Source organism: Melopsittacus undulatus, chromosome 10, assembly GCF_012275295.1.
Source record: "Melopsittacus undulatus isolate bMelUnd1 chromosome 10, bMelUnd1.mat.Z, whole genome shotgun sequence".
Classification (NCBI taxonomy): domain Eukaryota; kingdom Metazoa; phylum Chordata; class Aves; order Psittaciformes; family Psittaculidae; genus Melopsittacus; species Melopsittacus undulatus.
The window spans coordinates 9,173,199-9,200,683 of record NC_047536.1 but is presented as its reverse complement, the minus strand read 5'-3'; the positions used below and the strand labels follow the sequence as shown (position 1 = coordinate 9,200,683).

The 27,485-nt window shown below is 43.0% G+C and overlaps 1 protein-coding gene across 1 annotated transcript in view; it reads right to left on the bottom strand.

Annotated features, from left to right (window-relative positions):
* Positions 1-27,485, bottom strand: part of ERGIC1 (endoplasmic reticulum-golgi intermediate compartment 1) — a 58,206-nt gene that overhangs the window by 4,549 nt on the left and 26,172 nt on the right. Inside the window, exons 3-9 of the mRNA XM_034066763.1 lie at positions 25,188-25,260; positions 14,618-14,712; positions 13,857-13,981; positions 11,266-11,370; positions 7,261-7,321; positions 5,966-6,066; positions 3,158-3,280 (exon numbers count right to left, since the gene is read on the bottom strand). Of these exons, the coding sequence (XP_033922654.1) occupies positions 3,158-3,280; positions 5,966-6,066; positions 7,261-7,321; positions 11,266-11,370; positions 13,857-13,981; positions 14,618-14,712; positions 25,188-25,260 (683 nt within the window). The remainder of the gene's footprint in view (positions 1-3,157; positions 3,281-5,965; positions 6,067-7,260; positions 7,322-11,265; positions 11,371-13,856; positions 13,982-14,617; positions 14,713-25,187; positions 25,261-27,485) is intronic.

Below are 27,485 nucleotides of genomic sequence, written 5' to 3'. Positions count from 1 at the left end.
TTGTGGATCTCTGGGATGTCTTAAAATCTGAAAATTACTTTTAAGGACAGGGGGGACTGGTAGAATCCCCAGGTAACTGCTTGCAAGGGAAGCTGAAGAAGCCCACCCAGAGATTTGTGCAATAACACTGCCCTGGTTTTAAAAACCTCACAGGACTCAGTCTATGATACCCATCAGTAACAGGTCCCAGGGCTGAACTAACTGTCCCTGCAAACACTGGGGGAACGGCTGATGAAGAGTCCTCTCATATCAGGAAAAAATTCTCTTATTTCCTGTGGATTTTGAATGCTTTAGCAGAACTTTGACTTATTTTCTGCTCACCTTCCCCTCCCAGCCCTGCACTGACCTCATGATAAAACCTTCTTTCAGTTTGGCCACTTACAGAACTCATAAATTTTCAGTAGTGAAACTTTTCCCCTTGCTCCATAACCTCAACCACGAGGCCATGAATGGCTTCTCTTTCTGGGGAGATGCCTTGATTTTAAGCAGTACAGTTCCACAGGCAAAAACTACTGTGTTTAACCCTATGCCAAGTGCCTGTGGTTAACCCCAGGATCCATGGCAAAGTTACAGTGAGAGCACTGACCCACAGGCAATACAAAACCTTAGTTTTTTTTGAAGTGTGACATGTAAAGTATAATCTGTGCTAAATGCCTTTTGACCTGTATGGGAAGCACCTCTCACATGGTACAGAAAATTAGGGTAAGTTGTCACAGCATAAAACCCCAAGGAGTAGGCCTGAGTTCAACCAAGTCTGTTGGGAACACAGAAGGCTGGGAACACTACTGCGGTGCTATAATGCTGCTTTTAGTGGTGCTGAAGTTTTCTGCGGGCAAGCTTGTCACTAACAAAGACCATCAGGCAACCTTCCCAGCAGCAGAATCCAACTCCTTTGGCTCTCTGCTGCAAAGCCAACACCCGGCTCTCATCTGATCTCTCCACATGGGATCACCCCTCCACAGTGTATCCTTCCCTCCAACACTGACACTGTTTCCCCCTGAAAGTCTCTTTCAAACAGGATCTTCCCCTACCCCTGGGGCACATTTAAGTGTACTGAAAGCCTTACAAGCACCCCAATAAACAATCTGCTCACCAAAAGGGAGTTGCACGTGATGCTCCCCCACCTCAGAGCCACTCTTGTGGTTTTTAAACCAAGCAGCTGCTGCTCAGACAAAAGCTGATGCTTTCCATAGCCAGCCCCATTTGGCAATGACTCCAGATGCCCCAGCGCAATCTGCCTGGACCTCAGCCCAGTACTGATCATTACTAACTGGTCTCCAGAGCAACTGTGATGCAAAAGGCCATGCTGGAGATACAGGAAAGGGCTAAATCAGTGGAAAGGACAATGGAAAAGATAATGTCATCAAAACAGGGCAAGGAAACCTAGGACAAAAGGTATTTTGATCCTCTACAGCACTGTTCCCCTCCACCAGCATTCTCAATGCCACCTTAAACACTGTATAGCTTTAAAGTATAGCACATACACAGCCAAGGCTGCCCTACTGTAAAACATCCCTAGCTTAAACGAGAGCAAGAGCATCTGTACCAGGGCCAGACAGTCCCAGGCAGATAGTCATGATGTAGCATCTGTAACAAGGATTTGCCTCTAAGTCAGCCACATCTGGCAACGGTCTTGCCAAGTTGTCTGATGTGCTGCGTAATAGCTACTGCAGCTATCAATGTCATCCACGCATCTTCATTGGAAAGATGTTCCATTGGAATGTCCCCAAGTGAGCTGCTGAGATTATAACCATTTAAAAGACCACACAAAGCAGACGAAAATCAACTGTAAAACTCTTCTTAAGCAGTCTAGCACCCAGCATGTCCCTGGCTAACTTCTCAGACAGGATGTGATAAAAGTCTACTTGGGGCCATCTCAAATCCAAAAGGTCATGGTGGCAAGCAGTGACTCTCCTGTGGGCTCCTTACGTAAACTCTAAAGCACAGTATCGAATTCAACAAAGATGCCATTTATATGCACACAATGACTTATCAGCAGTAAATCAATGCTAGCAACAGACATGACCATTAATAACAACATCTATCAATCCTTTCCAAACACTGCTTCCTGTTAAAATCAACTCCAAACCCTCACGCCCAACAAGACGCGTAAGGAGCTTATGAGAGCATACTGTTAGGGAAGGCAGTAGAAGCAGTACGAGATGCCAAGTCATAAAACGCTGATATTTGACCTTTTTTAGGATTATGCTTTGAAACCAAACAGACGTGCTAAGAAGAGAAGGTCTTAAACCATGACATTTAGATTTGCTTCAAGTCCCTTTCCCTTGGTATTTGTGTATCCTAGAGATCACACGTCTTTCTCAAGTGAAGTGAACTTGGTGTTTATCAGAAGCTGCAAAAATCAAAATCTTTAAGTGCAACACAGCCACAACTGTTTATGTTACTTCCAATTAAAATATTCAAACAGTTTAAAAATCAAAATCCAACATCTCCATTCCAGCCAATTTATCACCTATTGCACATTCCACCTCACTGGCACAGCAGGCTGTTGCTTAAATTTTAAGCCACCTCCATGAGGACACATTTTTGAAAGTTCTGGAAGAGCTTTAAATAGCTCTTTGCCTAAGTAGCAGTTTGGACAGTACAGCTTTGTTATAGATGCTGAGATCAGTACTGCAGGATGTTAGCTGGATAGATCAAAATATAACTTGTCAGGAAAACACCTCTGGAATTCGATAATGTGGCTCTTCTCTTCTATCCAGGAGTAAACGCCTGGAACCAGCATACCCATATTAAGCCAAGCATCAGCACTGATTAAAGCAACTGCTCTGCATTCTCTGCAAGTTAGATCTTAGAGACAGCTTACTGCAGGATGCTTTACTGCATACCATATTAGCTTTGCTTCCAAGTTTCTGACACACTGCAATAGTAACCATCCTACCTAGACAGAGTTTGGCACTTCTGGAATAGGATAATTTTCTTTCTTCTTGTGCCTAGCTATCAAATTAAGTTGTCAGAGCACAGGCTTACCAGTTACTTCACTTAAACTTCAGTACAATTGGGTGATGCACTGCTTTATTTCAATCATGTCACAATGCTCTGAAGTAGAAACTTGATTCTTCTGGATAAGAAGGACTCAGAAGAGAAATGAAAGGCAGGCAGGAGACAGGAGAATTGGAGGTTTAGAGTAACTTACCGATGTGATAAACCTGTACAAAGGCTGTCGTCTCTCTGTGTATTTCACTGTGATGGGGCTCAAATCATAACGAAACCAGATAGCTGGGATAATGCGGCCAGTGTGACTGTAGGCTACATACTCCTAGAAAAGAAAGTGGTGAGAAAACAGCAGAAAACATGAACAATCTCATTCCACTTGGAGTGTCTGCAATAAAACTGCTTCTGTGGATCTGGCCCTTACTTCCCTCTTTAATGATCAGACTGAAAGAAGCAAATAGTTAATTCCTACGACTGCCCCCCACCTTTATGCAATAGGAAAATAAGGTCTTTATAGTCTGATAATGATATAGCTGCAAACAGACAGTGATGGTGCTTACTCTCACCTTTATTCAAAGTTACAGAAGTAAACATAAAGGCTGGCATCGATTTCTCTCGCTTAGATCTGTTCTATTTAAATACAAGCAGTCTCTAAGTAGTTGCAAGTGAAGTTTAATACTGCCAGTATGTAAATCTGGGATATTCATATGAAAACAGAATTTAGTTTGCAAGAACCTGAAAGTCCTTTCTTGTCCATGCACAAAATAGCAAGCAGCAGCTCCTGTCTGAAAGGAATCCTTTGCCTTGGGACCAACAATGTGAATGCTTTGCCCACTCAGTATAAATCACACAGTGCCATGTTTAAAATGTGCTGAAAGCCAAAATGAAACTGTATACACAAAAATATTGGCAAAGGTTCAAAAAATATTCCAAGCTCGTGTGGAAGAGACATCTTCAAATTGCCAGTGATGATCTCTTTTAACCTATTTCTTTAATAACAGCAATCAATCAGAGAGCAGACAACACCCCAACACGACATACTGCATACTATCAATGCAGAACAGATACTAACATCAACACAGCATCACAAGTCACATCTTTTTGAGCTAGTATTTTGTCTGTTCTCTCAGTGGAAATAGGTATCAACTTTCAAGGAACAGGACATTTATCTTGACAGACTGAAGAAAAATTAAAGCAAAGCAGGCTGGGGACTTGTCAACCAGTGAGAGCCATCAGCACCGGCATGACACACACTGCCTCTTTACCCAGCTGCTCTTCCCTTCTTTAGCCCTATGACATGCCTGCCAACTCAGATCACCTCTTCTGTTTTAATTCTCCTTCAGAGAGAGGCAAAGGCAACCTCAAACACTTCAGAAAGATGAAGAAAGGACAAGCAATAGGACACCCATAAGCATGACAGAAAAAAAAAGGATAATTTTATGCTCTGTGAGCTCAAAGGAAGCAAGCGAAACAGCATCTCTCTCCTTCATTAATCTCATAATTCCCAAATTTCCCTCTAGTTTTTCTCAATGGATGACAACAGAAGCAGAATGTGACTGAAGTCCCTAGTCACGATGTTTTCAGGGCTGTTACTGCAGAAGTTCTGCAGCATATCTTGGGACAGTGGCTATCTGGGGAAGTGAGGAAACAAGGGTCTAGGACAGAAAAGGGGAGAGGAGACAGACAGTCCACACTTAAAGACTATATCAGTCTCTTCATACTAGTCAATCTCTGCCAGACTATTCCAATAGCTTCCAGTTTCTCTTTCCCACAGATCAGGGTGGGAGACAAGGGCTAAAGCACTGATAAGAGAATTCTTGGTTTTAATGAGAAGAAAATGCAGATGCAGCACTGTTTCTCTGCCCTTCAGTTCTCATAGAACTGACCTCATTTTTTCCTTCCTCTCCCCTTTTCCCCACCAGCAATCCTGCCCTAATGAGTCAGTCTTGGCCAAACGCCCCCATTTGCAACCGTGCTCATGGAAGTGTCAAAAGCTCCTGCTGTCTATTTTCCAAATTACTATCAGAACTTGCGTCGCAAGAGTGTTATCAGAACAAGAGTTGTGACATTAAGCAGAACAAATACATTGCAATCTGAATACAGGGAGACATCCAAATCACTGGGACACACTGTACAAGCCCAAAAGTCACTAGACAGGAATGTTAATCTAACAAATAGTCAATGAGAGCGCATGCTTGATGCCCAGTTACTGCAAACTAGCAGTAATTAGGTATTATAAACCCATTCTGGACTTTCATTAAAACTATTTGCCAGTCAGGTGCTAAACTGAAATGCACTTTTTACCTTAAAAAGTAAACAGGGTCTCTTTTTAAAAGTTTAGTACATTGTATTATTAAAATACAAATATCTTCACATTTAATGTAAATTAAGAATTATGAAGTTATAAGAACTATTATAACCCACTAAAAGTGAGCACTGTGAAAGAGACAACCAGTACCTATTTGCTGCTGCAGGTTCAAGGGCTTAATATCTGAAATCAACATCTATAAAAAGCTGATGACTCTGCTGACTTAAGTCTGATATGTGCACCACAATTAACACTGTTTTATTAACAAAACCACTTGTAAATGCTGTTTTTTGTGTCCAGTTCCATTGCAGTTTCCACTCAGATGAATCTTGACACAAATCACAAGAGCTCCTGCAGCATGTACAAACCTTCCACATAATTTATAGAAACGTCCATCAGTTAAACTGACATATGAGAAAGTCAGGAGTAAGACTATATTTCTCTAGGATTAAAACAATACCACCACCTGCTTTGACAAGCCCTCACAATCCAACCCTGTTAAATGCCGGTACCAGGAGCAAGACAAAGCTTGAAGAGCTTCAGTTCCTCCTTCTCCCAGCAGAGGCTACTCCTCACCTACAAACAAATGTACCCGGTAGCAGAACAGAGGAGCAAGAGGGAGGAGGAATAATGACTGAAGATCCTCCATGCATCCACAGGGCTGCAATAAGGAGCTTCTCTGAGAGCTACCTGCTTCTTTACCTTATTTGCTACAGTATATTGGTAAGAGTATCGCTGCTTGCCGCTCATGTCTTCATACACCGTTGGGACTATCTTCAATATATAATCATGAGACGCAAGAGCTGTGGTCAGGGAAGGAAAGGAGATGAAAATATACATTAGAATTCAGAGAAAGGAATAACACACAACATTTCAAAGTAAATGAGCAAACTCAACAAGTCACAGAAAAGGTATGTCCCTCCTCCTCATCTCAGGTTCTGAGACAAAATGACAATTTCGCATGCTACTTTTATGCTCTTTGTACAAAACTTTGTAAGGTTGCTGGATAACACCAGAACCTGCTCACTATTCCAAGACTTCTGCAGTAGCACAATGCATGGAGATGAGTTTGGGTCACTTAAACCTTCCTAACTGCTTGGAACTACAAATGGTAAGTCTTACCAGCACCAGTAAAAGCTGTCCTGGTTAAATCAAGAACCAGCTAAGGTTAGAATTGCAGCTCACTCAGTTTCTTTTGACAGAAAAAGCTGAGGCACCACAAGCTGTGTAGTCCCATATCTTATGTACCCATCTTTCTTTCCTTCTTTTTACTACAGCTGATTTTCCCCATGATTTAAATGGCTTGTGCCATTTTTCATGTCTGCTGAAACAGTTCTGAAACAGAACTCTAAATGATTTCTGGGCAGGATCCTTTAGCCAAATGTAACACAATGACATTTGGCTCCTGGAGAAAAAAAGAAAGAAACCAACAAAAAAAAAGAAACCCAAACTACAACAAAGTTGTTTAGCATCAGGAACAGCCACAGAAATTTTGTTCCAAAAAGTGGACAAGACTGATATCCTTACGAGAGCCTGAACACCTGAAGCAATAAAACTGCTCTGAATGGTAGCGTGCTCTAGAAATTGCTTTTTGTGTTGCTGGTCATAAGGAAGGGCAATGGAAATGTCTAACCTTCCAGTCACAAAGTAGAACTTAAGGTAAGATCTAACTTGCAACACAAGAACAAGGAGAAGTTATGGTGGTGGTGTCAGCAGGGAAGGGAAGCTATAGCAGCAGGATATGGTTAAAGACCTCAGCAATTCTTGAGTCGGCCATAGCAGAGCTGGAGATGATGTCCAGGTTGCAGAAGGGCTACACACGACTTTTTGGGCTAAGCCTTCTCTACGTTACTGGAGAAATGGCAGTCGGTAATGTCTGGATCATTCTGGTTAAAGAGGCAAATTAAAGACTTCTGGATACACCAGTGTTGCACGAATGGCCCTGTTTTCCCTCCTGCAAAGAGCGGCTAAGACCTGTAATCACCAAAAATACATACGATTTGAGCTGAGTTTGTCTGCTCCCTCCAAGGCATTGAATGCTCCATGAACATTATGGACCTGGAAAGCAAAAATTAATATGAAAAAATTATGCTCTGACTTCGTACTCTTGATCTTTGCTTCCCTATCCTATTCTGCAACAGAGAGATCAACCTGATTCAACCTTCCCAAAAACAAAGCCTCAACCCAGTAAAAGATGACCTGAAATATCTTTCAGTGACCATCACCACAGAGGCTGGTTCCAAGTTAAAAAGTTGATTTCACAATCTCTTACAAGATGAAATTCCAAAACCACTCCAAAGCAAAAGGAATTGCAGTTGGAAGAGGCCAGTTGTGAAATTTCATAGTAAGACATTTCCCAAGAGCTTTACATAGTTAACTGTGAAATTAATTTATCAGGCTAAAAGGGAAATAAATGGGAGTCATATGCAGGTTAAAACTCAAGAATCTTCTGTAAAGGTAGCCCATACCAGAGCAGTTGTGCTTGTATAGCTTTAATGCATTAGCCCAGCTTTCCCACCATGCACACTACACCCATAGAGATGGGAAGGACACATGCCAACACTGCCATCCATTCAGCTTTTCCTGCAGCTGGTCCCAGGCATGCGAGTATCTGTTTGCCCAGAATAACAGGATTTCCATCCCATGCCTTCCACACACTATGAGCTGATGTCTGATGTCCACCACCAGCATAATCAGCTTGTGAATGCTCCATAGGGAAACCCCACAGGAACAGCTGTAGATCAGAGGTTGCGTCATTCACATTATGTACAGTAAACTATACAGAAAGAACAAATAATTCCACAACCTAGAAATTCCTGATCTTAAGCCAGACAACTGGGAAGAAGAGCTTGGGAGAAGTATTTGGTCATGGCTATGACAAGGTTTCATTTCACTAACAGGGCAATGCATCTCCTTCCCAGACCCTCTCAACAGCTGATAGTATGTGGATATATTCATCTCATCCTAATGGCTGTTTCCCTATTCTGAATACTAGAGTGGATGATCATTTGGAGGAAGCTACAACTGAACCTGTTTCTCTCCCAAAAAAGGAAATTCTACAGGGACAAAAATCACCAGCAAGGTGCTGGGAACAAGCACAGAGCAAAAGCCACAACTGAACCTTCTACAGCACCTTTCAATGTGCTGGCGTTTCAAATACTCTGCACAAGACTAACCATCTCCAGACTACACATGCACACTGTACACATTCTTTACTAATTTTAAAAGCATACAAAGAAAGAGGGGCCCCTGGACTGGGCTACACCATTATATTCCATTCTTGATAAAGCCAAGAAATAAGCCTCTTATAGCATATATGGGCCAGTCCAAGTTTAATGTCCACTTCAAACACCCTAACAGTAAATATTGAGTGGATACTCAGCAACCAACTGTATCTATCCTGGGATGCACCAGTATATTTGGACTTTTGTTTTGTCCTTGCCTCCCCAGCATCTACACTTCTATTTATATATGTAAGTTGGCTGCTCTGCTTCTCTCTACACAGGGAGTTTGAAAAGCTGCGAGTTACAGAGACAAAGCCACCAGGCATCTCCACAACTGCCTGTTTCTGTAAGAGCAGGTCCTTTGGTGACTCTGCCTCTCTTGCCTTTGCAACACGGATGGCATCTGTAATTCCCAGTCTGAGGTTTTACCATGATTTTCCTTGTGGAGCATTCTGGACTCCCATTACAATACTTGCTGACCGTAATTAATCTCTGCTCTGCAAAGTGCACAGGTGCGCTCCTTGGGGGAACACACTTGTTTGTACCTTGTTAAGTACCTGGAAAGGCTTCAAGAAGGAGTAAGCTTTAGGCCACAGTAACAAAATTGCTTTGCAACAGACAAGCAAGCCTGTTTAGCCAGACATTCTCAGGACTTGTCCTGCACTGGCAGGGCCAAATCCAGTGCTTGGAGTTGAGGCACAGGAGGCCAGAGAATGGTTGGTTTAACAGTGCCAACACTTGTATTCTTCTGCAATGTGGGCCTAAAAAAGATCCTTTCTAGGGCCCTGAACACCTTAGGCTTTAACTTCTACAAACGCATGTGATGACATACAACTGGATATATAACTCAGGCAGAGACCAACAGCAGGCTAAAATACCTTTCCAGCCTTGCAACTATCAAGGGAAGACAAGACCTCTCACAAGGTTAGAACTACGATTATTCAACACCACAATCTAGCACTCAACAGAATTCCATCATTAAAAACATATAACCTCCTACTTTCTGTATCTCTTTACTGGGTTACCTGAGATGCAAGAACTACTTCACTGGTTTGAATTTTGGTCTCACCTACATGAGGGAAAAATGTACAAAAAGTCTGCCACTCTGTGCATGACTTAATGTTGAAGAATTAAAGCTCATTCCATGCCAGATGAGATATAAATCTTTCTTTCACACTGGTTTTTCTAGAGAACACAGTGTGTACCTTAGTGGATCATTCTGGTAGAGTTAGTAACAACCTACAAAGAACTAACTCCCAGCACATGACACAAGTGAATGAGAAGCTCCTCACCCTCTTTAAGAAATATGAGCATATATTACATCAAAGCAGGTGGAGATATTCAAAGGTGTATCTAGTTAGATTTAAAGCTCTCTGTACTCACTGGCTCTCTGCTGAGACCTGCACCTGTTTAGTGAACATATCCTTCTTTTAATTTGTGCTGCTGAGCTCGTGTTTGCCTACAGGATCAGCAGCACCTACATGCTCCATTCCTTGTGTATGGAGATGATGAGTAGCTATTTTGAACTTGAAAATACTAATCAAAACTTGTCCAAATCAGAAGCCAACTACATGTTTGCTAGACAGGTTCCTCACCCCCAGAACTAAAGACGTTCACTCCTTTGCCCCCAACTGCCCAAGACTTCTCATCTCATTCATGCTGATTCGCACTTACTCAAAGACTCCATGATAAAACAGTGGGAACGCTACCTTAAGAGTGCTGATTTCCCACGCAAACTGCAGAACTCCCTATTAGCACTTACCTAATATTTTTCATAATCTCAGTGTGCTTTACAGACATTAAGCCAAGCTTATTTATATGCTAATATTCCAGCGTTCCCACACAAGATATTTCCTAAAAGAAGCCGGGAGCAGAATCAGAAGACTACAAAGCAACGCTTAGACTTGTTAGCATGAAAAAGGGTTTTGGAAGTGGGTGTACAAGAAGCAGACTAATGAGACGTCTGTGCTGAGGAAAGATTACAGAGAGACTGTGGGTAAGCAATGTTTAGGGTGAGTCGCAAACTGGGTGTGCACATATATAACTCCCACCTATGATGCTAACTCCTTGGAAGTAGGCTAGAGAAGTGCTGTAATCTGTTCTCATTGAGAAATCAGGAATTATTACATAACTTGCAACACCTGGTGAAACTCCATCCACTGGGCAAGTGCACACATCCACCTTCTTCCCAGCAGGGAACTGGCAGTTCTAAGTCTAACTTGTGCTTCACAGAACCAATTTGACTAATAGGTGTCTGCTATACAAGTACAGTGAAGTGAATTAAAAGGTACTTGACTGGTGCCACAGTAAAGACAGTAGCAAGCACAAATCTTCCCTTAGTATACTCACTGCTCCTCTGAAAGGCAGTCAAGATTAATACTGAAAACAGTACTGCATAGCTATTTTACAAGCTGTATTAATACTGAAAACAGCACTGTGTAGCATTTTGCAAAGACATGAATCCTCATTTCTACTCCTTTCATGAAGATTATGACACAGTTTTCCAAAAGTACTTTCAGTTTCAGATAAAACCAGCAGTTACTCTGTGACTGAACATTGCTCCCTCCTGAAGTGCCATGTAACAGTTTGCAAAGTCTTCTGGACTGAGTGTATGTTTTATGAATGCAAGGGATGGGCTTACTTGCCCAGGCAGTCCTATCTCACGTCCTCTCCACATTGTACATGGCTCTTCCATAAAACCAAAGTGTCTAATATTGAAGTCACTCTCATTGCATTCAATCCCCTAAAGCCAGGGAATTTTCAGGGAAGAGAACTCACCTGTAACTTGTCCCCAAATGAGAGTTTATGGATGATGTGAGTCATGTCAGGATTCTGAGGCTGCGCAGTGGCACTGTGCGTTGACACGTGAAAGTTACCAGGGACCTAAAATTAGTCAAGACAAGGAAGACAGGATTTCACATTTTAACCCTTAAGGCATTGCTAGGCTCTGTGATATGAAGCAGAAATGCCTGAATCCATCCAGCCTGGCAGGATATATCTACTTAGCAGTGGACAACCTCTGGCATGGCAGAGAAAGGCTCTGAATTACCTTCCTGCACTTGACTAACACCACCATACTGCATACAGAGTTGAGACTGGTTACATCCCACAGCCCAAGAGTCTGGCACCCTCACACTGCTGCTGACTAGGAGGTGATGAGTGGATCACTGCCAGCTTTAAGGATTCTTAACACTTAAGGCTATGTCTTTCATTCCTATTAAAATAAAATTCATGTCTCTGACAGGGAACACAGTTGCTTAATGTTTTACTCCCACATCTCGCATTTGTCAATGGGCCCACTGCTGCAACACAACCCTAGCAAGCTGTGGATTTATTCCTATTGTAGCACTGGTCATGAGCAACCTTACATTTGAGAAGACTGTACGTTAAGAATGAGTTTCACGTAAGAGAGAAAAAACCCACCAAAACCAATGGGGTTTCCCATACAAACTAAGCCAGATCTTCAGCTTCTAGCCCTGGCAATAGCCCTTCCAAGCACAAAATATTCTGGTTTTCATTTTTTAAGTGGAGGGAAATAGAAGGTTTCAAAAAAATACAGATTTCACCTAAGGACTCAGTTCCAAGACAGAAAATGAGCCCTGCTGTCATTCTGATGGGATCACTCTAGGATGCACACACTTTTCAGGTCACTAGCCTCTATGAAGTGTTTCAGCAGATTCAGCTTGGTCACTGTTATGGAAGGTGCAAGAATTTTTTCCTATCAAGAAGAGGTTGGGAAATCAAGCAACACTGAGGAGCAATTTGACATGGCCTAAGACAAGAGTGGGAGGATGGTTATACAACTGGTATCCACTGTGCTCTCTGCAGGGACACCTCACCAGCAGCGCCATGGGAGGCCACATGTCAGTTCCATGTGCTTTCAGGAAAGCTAATTTAAATGACTTGAGGAACAGCAGTGTTCTCCTGGGAACACTTTCAGGTGTGGACACAAGTTGTGTCATACACAAGCTTGGTAAACAGGGTGGCAGACTCTGCAGTAAGTAGCACACACAATCATCATACTGTTACCGTGTTCTCCCTCTTTAAGTTTGAGAACAACACCCAAGAGCAATCCCTGGTCATGTTTCAAAGCCTGGCCACATCCCACTCCAGATACCAGCTTGTACAATTTCTGACAAGGACTGCAGGTCATACATGAGAGCTTCAGGCTTTCAGAGGCTGAAAACCTGGGCCAGCTCCCTCTGACAGCAGTCCCAACCACTCAGAAGACAACACAATTAGTGGGCTATCACAGATTAAGCAGTGGAAGGAGCTTCTCATTGCCTCATACAGCAGCCCCCTTTTGAGTTGCTTTGGTGAGCAGAACACACCACACCTAGCAGACAAAACCCTAAGTATTCCAGCTCTGTGCTTTGGGAATTAATAGAACAGAACTACGTTTCAAGAAGCCCTTTCTTAGTTTTGTGGACTATCAGCTGCCAGTAATCTTGGTGGCTTAGAAGCGAGGAAAGAAACGTCCTCTTTTTAAGTCCCTAATCCTTTCCATGCCACAGAATCAGTAGGAGCTTCTGCTAGTTATTTTTAGATGCGATTTAACATGACCTGGGAGGAAGAGAAGGAAATAGGATTTTGTAGCCTGTGGTACATGAAGTGGCGTGAATAAAGGGTGTGCCCTTCTTAGGACATCAGTGGGCCCCACCACTGCCTCTCCCACCCCAGCTAGTCATCTCCAGCATTACATAGCAAGATTATTCAATCTTGAGCACACCCATCCCAGAGAGGAGCCTCCTCCAGGCCTGTATTTTCATTCTTTGAGACAGAAGTGGAGCACCCCAACAAAGCATGCGCAGAGGCCACATGCACGTATTCCAAACATCTCAGCATGGAGCCGCTTCTGTTATGTTGGCACCCTCTAGTAAGGAACATTCCTGTCATTCTGCGGCTCTTGGAATAAAAGAGCACTTAGATAGAGCCATTGCCAAAGACCTCTGCACAGTGAGTCAGATCTTGGAGGTGCAAAAGTTGTGAGGAATAAACACAGAAGCCATTTGGCATTTGTAGGGAGTTCATACATCCCCTAAACATGAGGCTGCTACACTGAAAGAGACAAAACAGGCTACAACATACAGGTGCTCTCTTGTGCTAAACAATGCTATCTCAATTAACTGTTTTGGAGAACAAAGTAAAAGGCTGATCTAACACATTTCCATAGGTCAGCCTCCTTCTATATGCAGCCTCCTCTCCCCACCTTGTTCTGCAGCATTAAGAGACATAACCTCACCAGTGATTAGGGACATGAGCATCAACTCTGCAGCAGACATTGGCACAGAGATTTTCCTGAGCATTTTACAAATAGATCTTGCTAGCATTTCCCTAGCCAGCACATACCTATTGTCATTCCTACTCACCTTGTTGATGCTGAAATGGCCCTCAAACCTGCAGCCATCCCCATTATTGAGAGGTATCTTCATTGAGTTGTCAATATGACCCACTTCATGCCTTCCCATTTCATCTTGGATGTCTAGTCCAACTACTGCATGGGTGGGAAGAGACAATAAAAAAAATCAAAACAAAAGAAATAACAGGAAGGGTGCACAGGAAAAGCATGCACTGCTTTTACTGGGAAAAAAATCCACATAGTTTTTCCAGACATTTGACTAAACTGCGCTAGTAATGTCATTTGTCAAATGCTAATAATCATACCAGCTCTTTGGAAAGAGATTTGTAACCATACTTTTCAGACTGCCTATTTGACACAAATACAGGTCCCAAGTCCTGCCAGCTGACTGCAATCTCAATTACACAGATGGAAAAACTTCAGGTAGACAAGGCAGGTGATTTGTGAAAAGCCATGCTAGAGTATTCAGTCACAAATGAAACCTGGGAGATTTCTTGCTCCCAGACACCAAAAGGTCACTATGAAAAAAGGAAATGATCTTTAGAAAGAAGCCAGCAAGGGAGGTCAGTCACTAACACAGGCTGCAAAGCGAGCACAGGGTCCAAGGAAACAGGTGTCCTGGCTTGGAACAGAAAGTGATGGGATATTGGCAAAGGCTGTAGCTACTTGTTCTCCATCCACGCTGTTACAGAAGGGCTACTGTACCAGGTTGGGTTGGTTTAAAGTGCTGTTTAAAATACAAAGAAAAAATAAGTGAAAAGGGGTACTCACGTTCACAATGCAGGTTTGGCAAACTGATGTTTAGATTCACTTCTATTTTACCTCCACTGTCTTTGTCTGGGTCATCCACATAAAGCTCATTAACTCTGGAGAACAGAAAACATGGGTGGGTTCAGGCATGGAGCTACTTTTCACAGGGAAAAAAACCCCAACAACTTGCATGGGAAGGGAAAAAAAGGGTACCTGAAGAGGGGGTTTCACTATGTGATGGCTACAAGTCACCAGACAGAGAGCAGAAAAAGCCCCCCACAAGTGCATAGGGGCAACCACTGTTTAGTTTTACTTCTGGCTTGGCAAGTGCAGGAAGCTTTAAACAAGCTGATTTATGCTTCTTGCCCCCTTTTCTAGCCTGAGTTTCCAAAGGTGATACAAAACAAGAAGCTGATGTCGAAGCAGTGGCAGGCTAGCATGCGAGCCCTCCACATACCTGCACTGTTACTCCTTTTAGGAGGCAAGGAGGCATATGCTTTTTGTTTTGTTTCATGAATAGTTTTAGAGAAAGGCCCCTCTCACCTATCCCACAGGAAAGCTTCTTTGTATAACTAACTGCCTTTTGTTTTTGCCACACAGTTGATGACCTGGTGGGCAAGGGAAGGCAGCATGGCATAAATCTCTCTCCTTAATATCTCATTTCAATCTATGACTGGTAACCAAAAGCAACAACTAAAACTGAGAAGAGGATTTGAGCCAGGAACAGATGGGAAGAAACATCCTGGACAGCAGGATCTAACACACTATTCCAGTCTCACAAAGAGTAATGTTGTTTCATGGCACCCACAGTGCTGGCACATTCCCCACAGAAGACAGAATACAGATACAGAGTAAAAGGAATACAAATATTTATTGTTGGCACATTCAATCCATCTGACATGTAAAAAGTAAACAAAAAAAAGCCCAACACAAGCACAGCTGAATTCCTTAAAGAGCCCTAGAGAATCTACTGCAGAGGAACTCACCACTCTGAACCAAGAAGATGGCAATACTACCCAGCAGCTTTCTCCATCAAAGCTCAACACTGTTCAGCCTCATCAAATATGAAGATTTGATAATTTATCTTCCAGTCAGACACATTACAAAGCTATGGGAATTTATGTTCAGGCAAGCTACATGAAATAAACTACCTGTAAGTACTCTGTATTATACTTATTTAATGCTCAAAGTGCATGAAAGCCTTTGACAAGCCCTTGCCGAAGAGCCTACATACTATTAGACAAACCAGACTCAGGGCAGCTACAAGACAGATTCAAAGTGATTTTGCTCTGGTGATCCATCTCTGGACCATAATGAACTGTTTACCCTGTGAACTGAGAAGAAACAAGCCTTCATACTGAGAAACACACAGCTGCCAATTCTTTTGGAGGTAATTACTCACAGGTCAGTAGGGTTTACAGACACTCATTTAAAACCAGCACAGCATTTGTCTTCAGAGCTTCATAGCCCTACCTTTCTCTGTTTTTAATTGGCTTGACAAGTTGCTTGCAATCATTACTCAACGTATTTTTCAAGTGATTAATAAAAATGACACAGAGGGAGGGGAAAGATTGCTCATCAGTGACCTAGTTAGAAGCTTCTTGCCTGAGCCCTCTTCTCTTGGGTGGAATGCATTAAATCTTCTACGTGTTTATTACTGGCAGATTGGGTAGCAATCAGGATTAAGTCATATATCCAAATAGGGTTGTGAGGAGTAGCTCCAGCCAGGACAGGCATTATTCCCCCAGAGCAGTGCACCTTCCTGTGCTCCCCAAGTGTGCCCATCAAGATCCCAGCTGCCAGCCAACCTGTTTCATAACAGCACCTGGCTTCTTCCCAGCTCTCTGCTGTCTGAGATGTGGGCCATGCCCAGCCAGTGCTGAGGGCAACTCCACATTACTGCCAGAAAGGAGCGTTCACGCCAGGGCTGGCACAGAAACATGTCAGGTTCAGCAGCTGAACATCCCAGCTATTTGGAGGGAAGCTCTAGGAAGGTCAATATTTGTATTTGCTCATTCCCAATTTGGAACCTGTCAGAAAACCTGCAGTCAGGCATGGTCTGTAAGCAAAGGCACATATGCTGTTCAGTGATAAGTGAGTGAGAAGTGGTTGCTGGTAGAAGTCAAAGGATGAACTGAGCACAGGGAGCCCATGGCAGCTCTCACACAGGAAGGCAAGCAGTGAGGTCACTTGCTTGCAGACTGGATCACTGAGGCAAAGAGAAGTAGGCCAGTTTGTCCACGTCACACAGCCCATTAGTGGAAGATAAAGGAAACTGGTTTCCTGTCCTGCACTCCAGTCACTGGACCAACGGTTCCTAATCTGTCCCTCGGGCAAGGCTCATGGCTGCTTCTTCCTCCTCCTCTTCACCTAGTAGCCCCCTGCCCTTCTCCTACTCATGTTCCCAATTTCATAACCCTATCTATCACTACTTGGACATCTGACAGCTCATGACAGCCTGTCCTTCCTTCCCTCCCTTGGACCTGCAGTGCTGCCTTTCATGGAATCACCCTGCCTGCTGAGCCCTGCTTCCCCCTCCTAGCTCCAGCCATTGCTTCCTCCTGGCACCACCAGCTCTTGCAGAGGGTCCAAATTAACAAACCCAGCTAGGTTTCTTATCAGGGGCTCCAAAGTGCTCACTGGCTCTGCTACTGGGGTTTCCTTTCACTACGGGCAGCCAAAGGCACAACAACACACCACAGATTGCATTTGCTGGGGCAAACAAACCTCAGAAGAAATGATGTGATTTTCAACCAGCTGGAAATTTGACTTCCAAAATATATTCTGGAAACCTCACAGGTAAAGCAGACTCCCAGGGTCAAGGCTAGTCCTCCCAGGATCTCCTCCTGACCCACTGCCACCTCAGTCTGGATGGAGCTGGCAGAGAACTGGTACTCACACATCCCTTGTTACAGTCCTGCCCAGGGCCAAGAAGCCAAATTGCACACAGCCTTCCTCCTATTTATTCAGACAATCCTAGGATGTTGGGAAAAAGCACTATTTACCACCTGTAGGAACTCTCCCTGAAGGGATAACATCTCCAGCGGAAGAAATGAAGTTGGCTCTAATTTATAGCTGTCCCTCCTGGAACATAAAGTGTCCCAGGAGTAACAGTACTTAACAGTAAATGTGGGATGGTCACAGACGAAATAAAACCTGAGGTCAAACAGAAGGACACTGTAAACGCAGCTGCCTCTACGGCTGTTTAAGAGGCAGCATGCACGGTTGTATTGTGAACCAAAGACAGCAGGTACCTCCTCCAAAGACCTAAGCATGTAGGAGTTGGCATTTTACTGGTTACTGTTAAGGACTATTTGAATAAAAGTGGCACAACAAAGCAGGGGTGAGGGCAGAGCTATGAAAGTACAATGAAGGTAAGAAGTGGACCTCTCTGCCCGCTGGGCCTCCCACCACTGTTTCAAGAAAGGGAGGAAAGTTTCTTCATGCAGCAAGAGCTGTGATCCACAGAGAAAGAATCTGCTTCATTTCTAGAAAGAGCCACTTCAAAATACTTCACATTCCTGAGTGGTGCTGCTGGGCTTCACAGTTGCATATCCCATTTGCTTACAAACTTGCAGCATTACACAGAAAAAGTTGGAGGGACTCTTTGGCTGAGATTGCAGATCATGCAAATGGCACGTGAGAAAGAATGAAAGGGGGAAACAGCACAAGAAGGCTCATCATTCCTGTAAGATTTTATCCAAAGAAAGTCAGACCCATTCCCCATGCTTTAGGACTCCAATTGATGACACAATAGCTTTGTTTCCCCAGAAACAAAACTTCCCCAGTAATATTCCCACGCGGCAGCCCTGGCCCCTGACATTAGACACTTCAGCACTTCAACAGCTGAAGAGCCTGCAGCCCTCTGAATACAAGAGCAGATACTCTGCAACAACCTTTCAGAGCTTTGCACGCTGCCTGGGTGCTCTCTAAACACATCTTCCTTGTCCTCTGCCCTCCTTGTCCTATTCTCTGCTTCAAGTTTTATCCTGCTTTTTTTCTTCCTCTTTCACAGCAAAGAACCAGTCAGCCTCCTCCCCAGTCATCAGCCATACAGAAAATACAGCCACTTACTCCAGCAAGCTGCATTTCACTTTGTCCTCCAAATCTCAGGAGACACTCTCTGGTCTCCATGATCCTAAGCCTACAAGGGAAAAGAACTGTTCTTACTTCAGGGAGTCCAAAGCTTCTCAAAATACCTTCTCAGGTGAGCTGTCCCTGCTCCATTTTCCATTTCAGCTCTCATCACCCACCTTCCAGAAACACAACTATCCAAAGCTGAGATTTTAGCACTACCACCTTCTCAGTTGTGCCAGATCAGAGAAGATCCAACACATGACAAACAATCCATTTTCTTCTCAATTTGTGGGAAGAAATACAAACAGGTCAGCAGTTCTCTACTGTGTAATAAATTATGCATGTGTCTAGTGCTCTGCCATTTGTAATCTTCCTTCTATGCCCTGAATCTCAATCAGTTCTTCATTGAGGTCTATGTCCCAGATTAGGTCTTGGCTCAGCTGGGAAGCACAGAAAACACACTGTCCTACAAAGGAAGCATCACAGTTCTCCAGGAGGCAGGAAGAAAAGAAGGGTTCGAAAGACGTCAATGTAGATTTGAGTCAGAAATTGCAAATGACATCATGATACGACCTTCCGCTTCCTGCTAACCCACACAAGTACATGAGGCCAAACGGCATAACAACACTTCACAAATGTATATCACCGTTTATTAGGTAAGCTCCATGTTACTACGCAAACATTAATTAAGCTTCTTAGCACCCCTGAGAGGTAGGCAGCTAAGTATTACATCCTTCTACAGAAAAGTGTTTGTCTCAAGGTGAGTCCATAGCAAGAGCAGGATTACAGCTCCTGTCCCCCTCTGACTATTAGGCTGTATTCCCTACGCTGGTCTAGTTTGCTCCAGCATTTCATCTGCCCACACTGGATGAACTGGTGGAGCTGGAGTTGTACCTCCAGTTTGGTGTCAGAAAACATGAGCTGTAGTATTGTGTTCCCCCCTTCTGCTCCAAGGTTATTATTTCCAGCAGAAGAAACTCTTGTTGCACCAGGATCACACTCTGCTGCTGACACAGCTTAATTATGCAGGTTGTTAGGTGAAATTTTCATGGGCCAACAGCCACGAAACACTTTCCACGTACCTTGGAGAGCAAAGGACCAAAAAAGCCTTTGCAGGTAGGTATGACAACAATTCTGTTTCACTACAGGATCAGTCTTGGGCATGCAAATGAATCCAGTGTAAACAAGCAACGCTGGTCTCAGAACCTCCTGGTTATTCTGCTTCCTCTTACATTAGGGGTACCTGGCAGCCTGCATGAACAGTCAAGTTGTGCTGCACATGATTTGGCCCCAGCATAGGAGCTGGGCTGTGTGATGCTCATACACTGACCAAGGTGTTTTTCATAAAGATGAAAGCAAGCAGGTATCCCAGTGAGTGATCCAGTCACCTTAAACGAATGAATGATCTGGACATTGCTCATGATTGATGCTTTTATGCAAAGGCTGCATTTTTATTACAGATACTCTGCTAAAGTAATTAACTGCCTTGCAGGGGACACAGACTTCCAAATGGCAAACATGTCACTTCAGACTGTTCCTTGCCTGTTACTACATTAAAATAAGTAAAGAAAGAAAGAAAGAGAAAACATTGCCAGGAACAGTCTGCTGCTTTCTACAATGTGCTGTGGTAGATTAATTACTGTTGAGCAGCTACATTCACACCACAACTATCACATTTATACCCTCCTACCCCTTCCCCTGGCTGCCAATGCAAGGCAGATTAGATTAGTTAATTACATCTTTCCTCCTTAATGATGGAATACTTGGAAAACTCTTATTGATCCTACAGAACATAATTCATGACCTAATTACAGTGATAAAACAATAAGATTATCATCTTGCCAGCTATTAACTTCTAGCACTGATCTGAGCTAATTAGAAAAAGAGACAGGCCATTTCTTCATTCTTGATTTGCAACATAACAGCACAATGAATGAGGAAGGCTGCTGAGGTATGCCCAGCAATTTCTAGTCCTCAATCTGCTCTCAACTCTTAACCTACTACCTATCCTGCCCAGGAAATACCAGACACACTTAACACTTTAGTGTAATTTCTTCAGCCACTCGAGTCATTTGCTCAGTGTGACAACTGTGTTTGGTACTGCCAGTTTTGCAGGGGTTCAAATTTGGACCACAGACCTCCTTTTCTTTGTCTTTTACAGAATGGAGGAGGTTAATCTAGGCTTTTGTTTCAGACTAAGCCTTCAATCTCAGTCTGGACAGGGATGGGGGAAAAAATAATCAAGATCCTTTGTTTCCAGAGTTCAACTCACCATCCCCTTAATGGCAATGATGGGTTGTAGCTGAGCAAAGAAAGAAAAAACTCTCACCAGCTCTTCACTGTACTGAAAAGGATGTAGCCCCACCTAAGAACCAACCTCTGATTTCCTTCATGGCCGCTCAGAGAACTGCTTGTTAGGGTCATGCAATACATATACAAGATGAGAAACTAGAAGTTTTCTACCCTACTCGGGGCTTGTCTACACAGGAAGCTAGTCAGCAGCAAAATAGGATGTGCATTTACAGAGCCACATGAGCTTCCCACGTCTGCTCTAATGCGCACTGTCTTACTTCAACTTCCTAACTGAAGTAAGCTCCTGTGCAGACGCAATCTTAGTGCTCATTAGAAAAGCCCACACGAGTCATGACATAGCTGCTGTGATGCTCACTGTCTTCCCCACATAGGTAATCTGTTTGGGTTTAGTGTTTCAACTGTTATCCTCGAGATGAGGGTGTAATTTCTTGGCTTTCTGCCACCCAGACAAGCCTTTAGCAGTTGCAACTATAAATGCTAAGACAATGGGCTGGTCAAGGAAAAACAGCTTTGAAGTTGGGCAAGAGTGACCAAACCGAGATTTCTAGTAATACCAGGAATTTAAGTTGCTACAGTCATATGAATGTAGAAGAAAGTCCAACAGTGGGTAGAAGCTAGCAAGTATTAAGGGTTAGCATGGTGTGGAGCAGACTTTATTTTCTCATGTTGCAGCAAGAGTTCAAACCACCACACCAACGTCTCACTTCAGATGCAGGTACCAAAGAAACCTCCCACTGGTGAGAGTTAGGCAGTTAATCCTGTGGGTACCACTGCTGTTGAGGTTGCTGCTGACTTGCCCTGAAGCAGGCTGTCGATACACATCACGCACAATTACTCAGCATAATAGGGCTATGAGGTAAGCATGAGTCCACATCAGCAAACCTCGTACGTCTCTGATGTAAGGCACCAGGCCAACTGCTCTCGATTTCACCTTGCCATCAAAAATGTGCAGCTATTCCCACGCAATCCAGCTTTGTCACGCGCATGACTGCTTTAAGGGAAATAAGACAAAAGAGGAGAAAGAACTGCTGCAGTCTCATAGCACAGCTGGCACTGGCAAAGCAGGAAAGCTCTCCCCTTACATTTGCACACTCCATTTAATCATTCAAATCCTGGCTAACTCTAGGAAACTTCAAGGTGGGAGAGGTATCTCTTGTAGGAGACTCTTAATACAAAAGAAACTTGAAGCGTGCAATAAAAGTTCATGGGAATTGAAAAGTGTGCACGTAAGGAATCTTCCGTATTGTCAAAAGTATTTGATTCCTGGGCAAACAAGGTTCTGTTTTTGTGAGATAGTATGTCCCCTGTTATTTGCTACCTCCCAGTTTAAATGGTGGCACAAAGTTCTCATACTGTTCCAGACCACATAGAGCTCCACACTTCTGCACCCGTATTCCGACCTATGAGACTATACTACCTCGCAATGCCAGTTATACACACTTGAAGGGGAAGCACAAGAAGTTCACAACATCTTTGAACACCTTTAAGGTACTGTGCTTCACAGAAGAGAAAGCAATGAGTAAGAAATGGGAAAAGTTTACTTCTACTTGAGAAGTTGCCGAACTGGGAAGCATTTTCTTATGTGATTTTCTGAACTATTTCCGCTGTTACTGGGGGAGCCACTTCACAAATTCTGTGGGTGATCTGTTCCCAGCAAGAGAGATTTTGACTACCTATAACTCATTAGAACAAGGTTTTCATATTCTGCAAGCTATTGTGTTGGATGGTCCATGACTAATCAATTTCCTGCATTCATTTGTCTCAGTGTCTCCCATGACATCCTCTCTAAAATTTTACTGCTTTATTGCTTACAAGCTCAGTTCCTGCTGGGAAAAGCGGTTACCATCTCTCTGATGTTTTAATGAGAAACCTGTCAGCGGAGCATGCAGGAACTTATAGCAGCTCTAACATCCTTGCGGAAAATGCATCATCTTGTTAAGAAAAGACCATGAAGAGGCCTCAGAGAATCATAGAGTTTTGCTGTTTGAAAAGAAACCTCTAGTCAGGAAACTGCACCACATAAAGGCATGTGCAGTCAACTAATTAGGTAAATATTACTAATACATCTGGTAAAGCATTAAGAAAAAAGAAACCCAGATGACAGAATGAGATCCAAGATGAGAGCAAGAAAATGTACTATTTTACTTGAAGCCATCTGTGTAGCTTTATTTTTTAAAACAAGACAACCAACACAACTTGGCTCCTGAGAGAAGTGGATTGATAAGGTGACCCTAGCATTTTAACAGCAAATGCATGGAACTAAATCAAAGAAACAGTGGGTGAGTAAGAAACCTAAGATAACATCTGTGAAGTAAACGTGCAATGGGTGTAAAAATTAGCTAGAGCTGGATTACGCTACTGTCTTAAGGTTAAACATTACTCAAAGTTAAAGTTATTCTTGAAATAATATTCTTGACCCAAGTCAGAGCTGCACAAAAACAATGAAAGAGCTACCTGTGGTTATCAGAAGCCACGTAAAGCATGGTCAACCTAAATACAGCATGTGAACCCAACGTGTTTCAGAGCCTTTTGCTCAGCTGTGACATCTGTTGCTATCTGGACCATCACGTAAGTCTGACAGAAGTTCCACCCTTCCCAACTATCCAGGAACTGTGCATCACAGTCTAGTGAGCTCACTGCCACATCAGCAGGATGATGGAGAATGTTTCCTAGAACTCTGGTACCTGTGATACCAAAGGTACCTCTGTTAATAGTTACTAAGAAAAGTTTACTTCAACGCAGAAGAAGTACGAGAACTGGAGAAAATAAGTGTGATTAGCTAAAATACTTGTTCTATGAGCACTTTTTTTAAAGTGGAAATTATTTCCATGGTTGCTCAAAGAAAGGTCCCAAAGAGGTAACCTGGAACAACTTGTCTCCAGGCACAAAACCTGTTAACTAAGTTTCCAGGTAAGGCTCAACAGGGAAAAGGAGTAAGGTAAAATCACATGTGCATTAAGCTATCTGCGTGTATCAGAGATTCACCTCCGACATCAAATAAAGGTACTATCAACATTAACAATAAATCATGTTTTATACAATTAATTTTTCCAACAGCATCTCCAAAAATATCCAGTAAAGACAGGCAGAATGTGATGCCCACTTTATCCCCAGGGAAGCGAGGGGAAAAGAAAACATCAGAGATCCCACTATATCTGCAATGGGCCCATATTGTCTTAGAGGCCAGACCACGTGAATTCAGCCAGTAGGCGCCAAACACTTAAACATATGGTAGCACCAATGAAAAACACACTAGTTTTTGAGAATCACTTTGAATCAAACAAGTACAGAGTAGAGTGCCTACTCAGGAGGAGAGAGGAAATGAATCTCAGATGAGAACAAGACATCAACAGCCTAAGGAAGAAGAGGGAAACTATAACAGAGTGGCATTGATTATCTCATTGTTCACACTGCCTTACACCTGATCATCAGAGAACTGAAAAGGATCAGAAGTTTTTGATGTGATCTGTGGTCACATGAAAAACATCTATTGTGCTCAACAGAGAAATCCAGCATGCAGCCGGTAAAGGATCAAGCAGGTTTCTCCATCAGAATTATTTTAGAACCAAATTTTTCTAGCATACCTTAGTAAATTAAAAACTTGAATGAATGAATGAAAATTCAGGCTTGACCAAAAGGAATCTGAATCCCATTAGACAACTAACTGACCTAGTGTAATTACAGACATTTTTCATAGAATCATAGAATAGTTAGGATTGGAAAGGACCTTAACATCATCTAGTTCCAACCCCCTGCCATGGGCAGGGACACCTCACACTAAACCATATCATAGAATCATAGGTTAGGATTGGAAAGGACCTCAAGATCATCTAGTTCCACCCCCCCTGCCATGGGCAGGAACACCTCACACTAAACCGTATCACCCAAGGCTGTGTCCAGCCTGGCCTTGAACACTGCCAGGGATGGAGCATTCACAACCTTCCTGGGCAACCCATTCCAGTGCCTCACCACCCTAACAGTAAAGAATTTCTTCCTTAGATCCAATCTAAACCTCTGCTGTTTCAGCTTCAACCCGTTACCCCTTGTCCTGTCACTACAGTCCCTAGTGAAGAGTCCCTCACCAGCAACCCTGTAGGCCCTCCTTCAAATACTGGAAGTATTTGAATAAAATCCGAGTAAAACTGTAAAGAATCATACATGCATATGCATTCAAACAACGGAAAACATGATTTTTACTTACATTTCAGTGGCTATGAATCCGGTGAGTTCAGACAGGAAGAGAAAGAGTATAAAGAGACAGCAGCAGACAGAGACTGGAAGAGAGGCAAGGCAAGGAAAAGGTTAGTCTCATATCTCAGTCAAAGACAAAAACTGTTTTCACACAGGTATATTATTCCCCCCATGGATATGCCACCCCAACACACTTGAGAGCTAAAACTCTTTATAGACAATAACCCAGATGAGGCCATCGCAGCAGCAACTTCAATAGCATGCCAACACCCAACATCCTGCTGGGTACCTTAGTTCTTGGGTCATCTTTTCCATCTCCACATGGCTCCCACATCCTACAACACCAGCACACAATGCTGGCCTGCGAGCATTCTCTCCTCCTTGACAAAGCTGTTTGACATAACTTCTTTGGAGCCCTTACTCCAAATGTAATTCTATTAGTACTAAAATCTCCATAAAGGAAAAAGAATCATCATCTCCTTCCTTCAAAAGCATACAGTGGTTTGTGGATTAGGAGATGCTGTGCTTCTTTGCCAAGTTCTAAGTCTGTGTGTAAGTCATCTCAGCCTGCAGTATCCACTAGATAGAGCTGGCACAGCAGAGACATGGTGATAATGGACTAGTCTAGCTAATGTGTGGTACATTTCTCAATTTGCTGATATACTGACTCTTCAGAGAAGGAAAATTCCCAGTGAAGGAACTGCAATGTACCCGGACAACAAGCTCCATGTATTTTCTAAGAATGCCAACCTAGAGCTAGAAGGAGGGAACCCAAAGTAACTGTCATATTACTGGTTACTCTTAACCAGGAAACTATTCAGAACATTTTACAGTGACATTCACACAGCAGAGACAAGATCACTGGCCCACTCAGAAGGGGCTATAAATCCTCTTGAGCAGGGATGACTGAAGTCATCCAGTCAGGGATGTGCCAGCTCAAGGAGACAGGCCTGCACTGTATATCTGTTATAAATAAAATGACCAAGTTAACCATGAATCAGTATACGAAAGAGCAAACCAGGAAATGGCATGCTATGCCAGGGCTGTGACAACAAGGTACTATCTGGCTCACTCCTCAATCCCAGCAGAGCTGCAATGACCAAGCACTCTTTGGAAACGACCACTTTACTACAGCCACTAATTAGGATTGAGAAATACGCAAGAAAAACGTTGTTCCTCAACTTTATTCCACATGACCTATGCAGTCTGAACATCCATGTCTTCAGGAAGCTCAAGCAACAACTGACTGGGGAGCAATTTTATCACACAATTAACGTCTGCACAAACTCCTTTGGTAGGGAATGTGAGAGGTAAGGGAAGGAAAGAGGAGGTACTTAAGGCAAATACCAAGACAGACTCGGCAGTGACCTAACACCTTATGCCTCATTCTTCAGATTAGTCAGTGTATAGTTTTGAGGAAAGAGAAATGCGTTGCTTCCCCTTCCTCATCACAGTAATTTCAACAGTAGATTAATTTACTGACCCTGTGAAAAGTGTAAGGGATTAAAAGAGATGTCAAAAAAATCCATTAGCTAGGATGAAGAAAGAAAGAAAATGCACAAAGACCAGCAGGAAAATGGGAAGCAAGAGAGGATATTAATTTCTAAAGAGAAACCTCAGATGGTTACACAAGTGGTTCCAAGTGGAAACTTCTTGACTATCAAGACAGAGAACAACACTGCTGTAACACAGCTAAGCCACTGGTACAGTGCACCACAGAATGGGGGAGGAGAAAGGTCTTAAAGCACAGCAGCAAAGTCTTATGAGAACATCTACACCTATGAAGAGCACAAAAAAAAAAGTAATCTAGGTACAAGACTAGTTTATCCAGTGTTTCTTACTGTTAATCACCCAAAAGCACAGACACAGGATCTTTGATCTTTGGCATTGTGCAGGGGAGAGTGTTTGTAACAGACACAACCTTTTCTTCTTTAATTGCTTCCCATATTCTGCTCTGCTTGTTATCATCCTGTAAAGGCTTTCCAACAGCATCAGCTACACCTCTCTGCTCCAGCACCTCCAGCACATCTATGCAAGCCTGGCACTACTAACTGTAAATTCTCTCCTGCAGCTTTCTCCTGAGTTTTTAACTTTCTTTTCTGCCATTTATATCATTATCTTCTCTGTTTCCATTATACAATGTACTTGCTCCCTCAAGTTCACTTTCCAATTCAGCTCTCGCAGGGAAGGCTTGTGATAATACTTGCCAAATACAGTCCAGTAAAATTCCACTAACCTACATCTAAAAAAATCCTGCAAGAATGCCCTGGAACACTCAACAGGGATTGACTTTCAAAGCTCCTCAATG